This window comes from Delphinus delphis, chromosome 19 (assembly GCF_949987515.2).
Source record: "Delphinus delphis chromosome 19, mDelDel1.2, whole genome shotgun sequence".
Classification (NCBI taxonomy): domain Eukaryota; kingdom Metazoa; phylum Chordata; class Mammalia; order Artiodactyla; family Delphinidae; genus Delphinus; species Delphinus delphis.
Genome location: NC_082701.1, coordinates 46,075,148 through 46,084,341, shown reverse-complemented (window position 1 = coordinate 46,084,341; position 9,194 = coordinate 46,075,148). Strand labels below are relative to the sequence as shown.

At 53.5% G+C, this 9,194-nt stretch overlaps 1 protein-coding gene across 1 annotated transcript; it reads right to left on the bottom strand.

Annotated features, from left to right (window-relative positions):
• Nucleotides 1-222: 222 nt before the first annotated feature.
• On the bottom strand, nt 223-8,461 carry RFLNB (refilin B). Its single transcript, XM_059996480.1, has 3 exons — nt 8,167-8,461; nt 5,161-5,270; nt 223-3,341 (listed from the first exon to the last, which is right to left on the bottom strand). The coding sequence occupies exons 1-3, from the start codon at nt 8,377-8,379 to the stop codon at nt 3,011-3,013; spliced, it is 654 nt and encodes a 217-aa protein (XP_059852463.1). The 5' UTR covers nt 8,380-8,461; the 3' UTR covers nt 223-3,010.
• Between the last annotated feature and the right edge of the window lie 733 nt (nt 8,462-9,194).

Sequence of the window (9,194 nt, the reverse complement as noted above, 5' to 3'; positions counted from 1 at the left end):
TGGGAACAAATTCCTTAAAATTCCTGTGCCCAGGAACCCCTTGGAAAATCTTCTTATACCCCCAGGAGAACGCACACCCCAGTCAGAAGTATTGTACTATTACTTCTATTACTTCATAATCACGTCTTAAAATTTCTTAAGAGGAGGAACCGTTTGTCTCACTTTTCTTAACCAGGCATTATGAGTTTCTTTTAAAAAAAGGAAACATCTCCAAGTGTTTTTAAAGGATAATTTATTATGAAATGAAGAAGTCATAAAACAAAATGAAGTGAGACAGATGTCAAAGATAAATTTACAAAGTCATTTTCATCAAATACTATTCCTAAGGTGAGAAACAGGAAATGCATCAAATGAAAAGGTACTTACTCTTTTTCAAAGGTCTGTGATTTCAAAAGAAAACTTTTCTCTGAAAATACAAATCATCTTTATTACATAAAAGACATCATTTAAGAGTCTGAGAAAAAAGACTTTTTAACTCATAAGTAAATGGTATTTCCCAGACTCCCTTAGGAATGCTTGTTTTTAATCAGTGGGTTTTAAAAATCATCGCTTCCACCTTGCAAACGAACATGAATCCACCATGGATCGACAACATGCTATCCACCCTGATGTGTCCCCTTACGTCTTCACATGCTTCCTCTTCTGCAACTTTCAGCAACGCAGATTTGGAGAAAAAGAAAGGATTTGAGAGAACTAGTTTGGTCGCTAGTGAATAACTTAAAACGAAATCTGCTTTTCCACTCGCATGACACATGTACAGTCGCTCACTTCTACTTACTTTACTGATATATTTCATATCAAAAAATCTCATACATGCATCTCAGCACGGGGCTGTTTAAAGGCCGTGTTCTCTACCCCTCGTCTCTCTGGCCGAGCTGCCCATGGCATTGTCCTGGGCTCGTCAAGTGTCTCCATTGGGCCAGAGCAAAACCTTGGGAATTCTCTTACCATAGTTTAAAAATCACACTTACCACTTGTCTTAAATGACAAGATCATGAAATCAGAGAGAAAAACCCATTTTTAATCAATAAATGCTGTGTGATTTACTCTTCCAAACGCAGGAGGCTGCTCTGCATGAAGACAGGAGACTACGGGGTCTTGGAGTGACCCCTCGAGGGGTCCCTGCTGAGCTTCACGCTGGCAAACTCGGGACCATGGAGCTGATCGCAGGCTCCACGGAAGGGATGCTTCCAACCAGGTGCACGACAGACTAAACACTATTCAACCTGAAGAGGACAGCAGACCATTTGGCCCTCTAGGCCTCTGATGACTTTAAATGACAGTGATTATCATCACACCTGCTCTCCTCAGAACAAAAGTCCCTGCTGTGGCTCCAGGGTACCCAGAGAACTCTCAATTCTGCTTTCAGGACAGCTGCAAGCCATCAGCACAAACCCGGAGATACAGCGGGAGTCCGAGCTTCCAGGACTCTGCAAGCCCCAAGCACTTGACATAACTTGGATGCATTGAAAGGAAATACCCACGGTTTTGTTCTCTCCGATATCAGAAGAGCAAAAGTCCTCTGCCACTTTCTTTACTCAAAATCCACAGGGATCGGCAGGAGAAAGAAGTACGGGCCGGGTGAGGCAGGGCGGGCAGGAGGCTGAAGGCCAGAGGCAGCCTGGCCTCCACGCCCTCCTGACCTGGCCCAGCCTGTGTCCCCGCTTCTGTGGCCCGTTCAGCTGAATTCACACAGTTTCTTCCATTCACATGCAACGCCATGATTGTCACACTAAAACGAACGCTTAGACGTGTACGGTCACCCCAGCGCCCAGGTTTGGGAGCCTGACATGTGGCATCATTCCCTATGCTCAATTCTCCTTTGTTTCCCTTGGCTGGAGGTAGGGAGGTGGATTTCCTTGCTTTTTCGCTTAGACCTCGGGCACCAGCAGAATTCCTCCGCGGTGTTGACCCAAAGTCACTGGAAAGGACGACCACCCTGATGAACCAGATCACCAGAAACATCTGTGTCCACCTCCTCCCTGGGGATATCAAGTCCTAGGTGCGACTGTCAGCTCCCACTGTGAGTGAAACGCCCCCTGTGGACTCCGCCAAAAGTGCTTTCCCTAAGCATTCTTTCAAGACGCCATTTCTTTCCAAAGGACCCTCTGCTATGTTTCACCTTATGAAAAAACTAGGAAAGTATTTGGAAACCCCAAAATACATATCAGGAGAGTTACACAAGCCTGTGGAGACATTACCAGATGCCAGGGGTTCCAGGCGCTTCGCCAGAGCCCGAGCTTGGAACCCACCCGTGGAAGGAACCAAAACCAAGCCGTTGCCCCCGGACTCAGCCACCAGTTGATCTGACCCCACTCTAGAGGCAAGAACAGGGTGAACGCCTTCCTTCCTGCCTGCCTGCCTTTCCCTTCCTCTCTTGCTTTTTTTTTGAAAGGCATCTTATATTGTGGTTTGGGGTTTTTTGATATCACAAAAAAAGATTTAGAGAATTCCAAGAGTTTTGGTTAACAGGAAATACAAATGGAAATTTAAAAAACCAGAATGGAACTCAACTCTCCACAGATTGAACCCATATGGGTGTCACAGCTCACTGAATTAGCACCACTTTTGTAGCAGTGAAGACACCGGGGCAGAAAGTTCTTCCAACTCACTTTTTCCATCTCAGAGACTTTTTCCACGCTCCTCCTCAGACAAACTGACCGCTGGAGGAAGGGCGCTCCCCTCTTCCCTATTTCAAAGTGTGGCCATTTTCCTTTTGCTCTAGCCATCCTTTTATTTTCTCATCAAATTGAGACTTCGGGGAAGCTATGTAGCAGCAAACTAGGAAAACACACTCCTTTTCAAAGCAATTGGAAAAAAATTGTAAAAAATCAAATTCTTTCAATAATTAGAAGATGTTGTGACTTTTTTTTTTTTTTTTTTATTCCCCAGGCTGGGCTTAGAGGTATCTCTGGGTTAGACTCTTCTGGGGCTGGAATGACACACAAGGGCAGCCTGGCCCAACCCAACCTGGGCAGGAAAGCCAGGTCAGCCCCCCAGCCTGCTGCAGTCAGCTCTCCTCCGACAGGTAATCACCGCCCACGAGCTCAATGGCTTCGAGCTCCACGCTGGACAGGAACCTCCTCAGTGTCTTGCGGCAGTTGTAATCCAGAGTGGTGGTGTAGACGGTCTTGGGGTACTTGGGGTAGACGATGGTGGTGCTGAGAAAGCGGGCGGGCTTGTGGCGCGGCTCAAAGCGCACCTCAGCCTTGTAGTTGCGCCACGTGCAACTGGGGATGCAGGTGATGGTCTGGCTGCAGGAGGCCACCGCCAGGCCCAGGGGCAGGTGGACGTCGTCGATGAAGTGTCGCTCTGAGTCGTACTTGACGGAGGATGTGTACCTGAGCGGGAGACATAAGGCAGCGTGAAGCCGCTCCTCTGAGCTGGGGGCGCGGGGATCCCTACCGTGACCTTGAACCTTGAGACTCTAGGGAGAAGCCGCACGGAGTTTATAACGTGCTCACTGTGTGCTCCTGTCCTAGCGCTTTACTTCCAGGATGTAATTTAATCTTCCCAACAACCCTGGGAGAAGAAATCGGGGTGCAGAGGTTAAGGTCACAGTGGGAGGGAGCGGTAGAGCTGGGGTTTCAGTGCAGAAATGCAGGATTCCCAAGTTCAACCCGCACTCACTGTTCCTCACTGCAGGCGGCAGCCCCTGGAGTCGGCTCCCACTGACTTAAGCTTTGAGACTTTGGCCAAGTTACTTAACTTCCAAGCCTGTTTCCTCTTTCTGAAAAAGGTGCCCAATAGAATGGGGGAGAGTGTTAACCCAGCGACTGCTGTTGGTGGGGATGATATATACAGCAAGGCAGATTCTCCTGTCCACGGGGGATGAGTGGTTTCTCTATCCCCTGAAGTGAACAGTCAGCTCTTTAATGAGAGGAGAAGGGAACCCAGACATCCTGAATGCTGGTTCTGAAAGCTTGGTGATACCAAATCCTAGTATTGGGGCCACCTCTGCCTTCGGCTTGGAGACTCCCTCAAACCCAGGGAACCGAGATCTGACCTTATCCATCACAGCCAATTACAGTCTTGTTTTCCATAAAATAAATTAACATCCACGTTCCTCAGCAGCTACTTTATAATTTTTTTAAAGTCCATCTTGGGCAATTTGGGAATTTCTTTTTTTTTTTTTTTGGAAGCAAAGCATGAATTCATATTACTTCCTAATTATGGCATCTTCATAGATACTAAAATATGCACAAGCGGGACCTCCCTGGCAGTCCAGTGGTTGGGACTCGACGATTCTGCTGCAGGGGGTGAGGGTTCGATCCCTGGTCGGGGAGCTAAGGTCCCACATGCTGCGAGGCGTGGCCAAGAAATTTTAAAAATAAAAAATAAAATAAAAAGTATGCACAGGCATCACACACAGACAAACTGAACAGCACTGTCCCTCGCCAGCCCCTACCCACTGGTCAGGGAGTAAGAACCGGCACTCTTTTTTTAAAATGAGTCCAGTGGAAACATCTCTTCGCCTTGGGCAAGTAGGTTAAAAGGCTGGGAAGCTCATGTCATGAAGTCATGTCCCCATTCTGTTCAAAATACAAGCTCCTCAGGAATAAAAGGCTGAACTGCTCACCTCCAAACTGGTGAGCCTCCTTTGTTCTGTGTCAAAGGGCCCTTTGTATTCGTGCAACGGAACTCCATCTCTAAAGCCACCAGCTACCAAAAGTAAAATTCTGTTCTCTAAAAAGACATACCTTTAATGGAGCCTCTCAATGGATCTCTGCCCCCAGATGAGCCTGGATGATAAATTCCCCGAGGAAGAAGAACGGTACTTGCCCAGTGAAATCAGAACCTGAGGCAAGGTCACAGCACCTTGACACTGGGGTGGGGGTGGGGAGATGTGGAAAGAAGCTTCTGGAAAGGGGACTTACTTTATTACAAATTTTTAAACATCTGATGGCCATGATAAGTGAAGTGCAAAAAGCAAGTTGCAGGACTTTATGTATAACACGATCTCGTTTTTATTTTAATAAGTGTATCTATATTCAAATGGTTAGAGCACAGAAAAAACATCCGAAAGAGTACCCACCAAACTATACGAGTCTTTGGCACACTTTTGTCATTGACTATTTTTTTTTTTTAATAACAAGCGTTAATTACTGGAACAAAAATTGAAAATAGAAATAAAATGAAATCAGGGACTGCTATATTTACCTTACTTCAGTTGGTGGTAAGGGGTCAAACTCCACTCCTTCACCGAACGACAGGGGGCATAACCTTGGCGAGCAGCCGGAGCCCAGGGCGTTGGGGAGAGAAGCTGGATTCTGCAACAACAGAAAACGCAGTTAGTTCACAGCCCCATCCGATGCGTTCCCCGCAGAAGGTCCTGGCTCTAGCCTCCAGCTGATGGGCCCAACTGAGATTTGTGTCACCCTCCAGGGAATAATGCCAGCGAAGGGCTGACCCACAGCACGGGAAGACCACCGGACAGGGCACAGAGGATGCCAAGAGGTCTGCTCGAATCCCAGGCCTATCATGAACGTGTGCTCTCAGCAGAGTCACAGCATATGCCCTGTGACCTTATTTGCACACCCAGGGGGCGTCCCTTTCCATCGATGAGGTTTTGTGGAAGGAGGAAAAGAGGAAACAAATTACAGCTCAGCGTCGTGACCGCGGCCAGACCCCGGGGCTGCTGCATCATCCCGCAGCAAGGCGGTGAGAAAACCAACACGAACTGGGACTTCACTAACCAGAACCTTCAATTATGTGCCCCAACCCTGGCATTGTCTCAGCAACTCTTCAGAAAAGGCCAAAACCAACAAAGAGAAATGCTACAAGGGATTTTTTTTTTTTTTACACTGAAGATTCAGTCCAACTTCCCCCATGTCCTCTGCCTCTGAGGCCACCAGATCAATACCCAGCCAAGATGGAGGAATCTGCAAACTCACTGGGAAGATGAACACCACAAAGTTGTCTATGTCATCTTCCACTATCCAGAAAACTCAAAGAGCCAGAGCACAGCATCCCAGGGGTTCACTGCCTTCCAGCCTGGTCAGAGCATGGGGCTTTCTGATTCAGCAAGCAGCCTGAGTAAGAGATGGGACCATCCTCCACACAGCTGCTGGGTTTTCACCTGACCTGACTGGAATCAGAGCTTCTGTGTTAAGCGAGCAACAGAGAGCAGCCCTTTGGGTTCCTGGGCTAACTGGGGGCTGTCATTTTCTTTGCCTGATTTGAGAGAAGAACCTACACTTGGGCCAGGGTATGGCGGTGGCAGCCCCACCCCCATGTCTTCCAGGAAGCAGACGTTTCTAGAAGGTTGACTCTAAGACTCTTATGTTACCAGGACAAGGTGTCAAGTGGGGGCATAGGGTGGACATGCAAAAGCCAAAGGGGACCAGGTAGGTCAGGGAGAGGCAGGGGGACCCCAGGGTCCAGCCCTGAACTTGGTGGGGGGAGAGCTTAATAAGCCCCCACTGGGGCTTGAGAACCCAGCTGGGGGAGGGGGTAAGGTGCGGGCACCGGCTACTGCAGAGCTTTAGGAAACAGCCCCCAGCAGTGACAGGGGGCCCTGCGCTGCCCCAAGCTCTCTAGCTGCTGGGCACTCCCCAACCTGGGGGTGCCTTCCGGGAGTCCTGGGGGCTGCAGGACAATGCAGCCACCAAGAGGAGGTAGGTGCCACCCAGCACTCACAGGTATCCAGACAAGCACTCGGTTCTCTTGCTCCTGCTTCCTCTGCTCCCTCATCCCTGCCACCCAAGCTCCCTGAGCACCCAGCCTGCTCCAGGGCAGGCTGGGAGTGGGGCGGGGCAGCAGGGGTTCTACGCATGAACAAGGGGCTTACCAGGGAAAGGGGACGAAGTCACAGTCTTTGGCATGGCTCTGGGAAGCATCCAGGAAGACTTCCCAGAGGAGGTGACAAGTTGGGCACTGCAGGGCTGGCAAGGGTTTGACAGGTGGAAAAGCCAGCTGGGTGCTGGGAGAGGTAGAAGGGGATGGCTGGGAGGGAAAAGGCACACCAGGGGGACGAGTAGCATCAGAGGCACCGATGTGTGTATCTGCCTGTGGTCAGGGGATGTGAAAGATGAGGCTAAAAAGGGCCAGGTGGCGAGGGTTCTGAAGGCCAAGATGAAGCAAGTGCTGCCTTCTAAATGGAAATGAGAGGATGCACTGATGTCCACCGAGAGACAGGATCATTGGTCAAGAATTCCACGTACCATCAAAGTGGGTGGGTCCCCGAGGAGCAGCAGCTGCCACTGACTACTTCACCCAGGGGAGAAGGCTGCAAACACCCATCCCCAAGGGGGAGGGGTGGCCTCAGAGTCCCACTTTTAGCTTGACTGTAGGCAGGATGTGGGTCCCCTGGGCTCTAGTTAAAGGCAATAAACACCACCATGTGAGCCATTTCTAAGGTAAAAGGGACCTGGTGTTTTTTCTTTAAATAAAAATTTTAAATTAAAGTAAAAGGACTCATTTTTGAAAGTTTCCAAGTTACTTAACTTCCAAGCCTGTTTCCTCTTTCTGAAAAAGGTGCCCAATAGAATGGGGGAGAGTGTTAACCCAGCGACTGCTGTTGGTGGGGATGATATATACAACAAGGCAGATTCTCCTGTCCACCTAAAGGCCTCCCACCCATCATGGGCCAGACACGGGTTAGGTGACGGGACAAGAGGGGCCACGGATCTGAAAAGGTCCCCTCCAAGGCCACTAACAGTCCCCCAAAGCTGGCCCCCTTTGCTCTCTGAATCGGGGAGCCCGAGTACACCCCTCTCCCCAACACCCACCGGGAGGGGAAGCAGGCCCGTTGGAGCCACCGGGGGCGAGGGCAAAGCCCGGAGGTGCCTGGGGGAAGTTTGCTCTCGGTGTTCCCGGACCCCTCCAGCCCGGCAGGGTCAGGAATGTGGACGAGCCGCAGCCTGGCAGCCCCGGGGGCCATCACCCCGAAGGGAGGAGGCGGTGGTCGCCTTTCCCGGGGCTCCCGGGCCTCCCAGGCGATGACAATTTTCCAGCCACCGGCTCCAGCTGGCCGGGCTTTCGCCGCGCCTCCCGCCCCGGGCTCCCAGCGCTGGCCACGGGCGGGCTCCCAGCGCTGGCCGACGGGCGGGCGGCGGCGGGGACAGCGTGCCCCGGTAGGGCCGACACGACCGCCTGGGGGTCTCCGGTGCCCGGGCGCGGGGGAATACAGAGGATGGGGGGAGGGGCTGAGGCGGGGTCACTCACCGGGGCCGCGGGGGTGGCCGCCGCGTCGGGCTCCAGCGCCCCGGGGGCCGGCGCCCGCTCCCCGCCACCGCCGCCCCCGGCCGCCGCGAGCGCCCAGTGGCTGGGGCTCGGGCTAGGGGGCAGCCCCGAGTCCGGACTGTCCAGGACGCCGTCGCCCTTCTTCTTCGCGTCCACGAGCTCGGGCACATCCTGCAGGCTCAGCCGGCCCACCATGGCGGTGCGCGCGGCGGGGCCGGGGCCGCTGCCCGCCGGCCGCCCTCCCTGCCCGCCGCCCGCGCGCCGTGCGGGTCCGCCGGTCTCCGCGCTCCCGGGCCCGCCCCCTGCCCCGCCCCGCCCGGGGCCCGCCCCGCCCGCCCGCAGTGGCGGAGCCGCCAGGCCGGGCGCCAGGGGCCGCTGCGCTCCCGCCGCGCGCAGCCCGCGCTGCGCTCCGCCCGGCCGCTCAGCCAGCCCCGAGCGGCCGATCACAGGAACGGGGGGCGCCGGCCCGGGCCCCCGCTCCGCTCGGCCACCCGCCCCGCAGCAAGCCGACCCTGTACCCCTCTCGCGCCGGGCCCGAGGGCGCCTTGTCCCCTCGCTCTGGCCCAGCCAGGCCGGCAGGCGCTCATATCTCGAGCCCTGGCGTCGGGCGGGAGGCAGCGTAGAGCCCGGGCCCGGAGAGGCCGGGGGAGCCGGCTGAACCCAGCGAGCAAACAACTGGAAATTATTAATAGTTAATGTGCTTCGTATGGTTCCAGCCGCCTCTTGGCTCAGCCGGGCGGGCTCTTAGTTTGTGTCTGGCTCTCATTTCTGCCCCGGAGGAAAAGAGCGCCTACTCCGTTTCTCCTCAGGGGGCTCAGGGGCTGGGGGGTGGGGGCGGAGCTGGGAGGAGCGCATCACCCCCTGGCCTGGGTGCTCAGCGGAACAGGCCGTGGCCACACCTGGCAGGAAAATTCTGCGTGGACTGGACCTCGAACCAGATGGACGGGCTCAGCAGGCTGCCCACCGGCTGTCTGAAGTGCCAGGGGCTCCCTGGTGGGGGTCACAGCTTT

What these genes read in the sequence shown, in the direction of transcription:
- RFLNB (XM_059996480.1), bottom strand. Translation starts at nt 8,379, where the DNA reads ATGGTGGGCCGGCTGAGCCTGCAGGATGTGCCCGAGCTCGTGGACGCG. An exon ending in CGGCCACCCCCGCGGCCCCG is followed by an intron (nt 5,271 to 8,166) that starts GTGAGTGACCCC and finishes CTGTTGTTGCAG; the next exon opens with AATCCAGCTTCTCTCCCCAA. An exon ending in TTACCACCAACTGAAGTAAG is followed by an intron (nt 3,342 to 5,160) that starts GTAAATATAGCA and finishes TCTCCCGCTCAG; the next exon opens with GTACACATCCTCCGTCAAGT.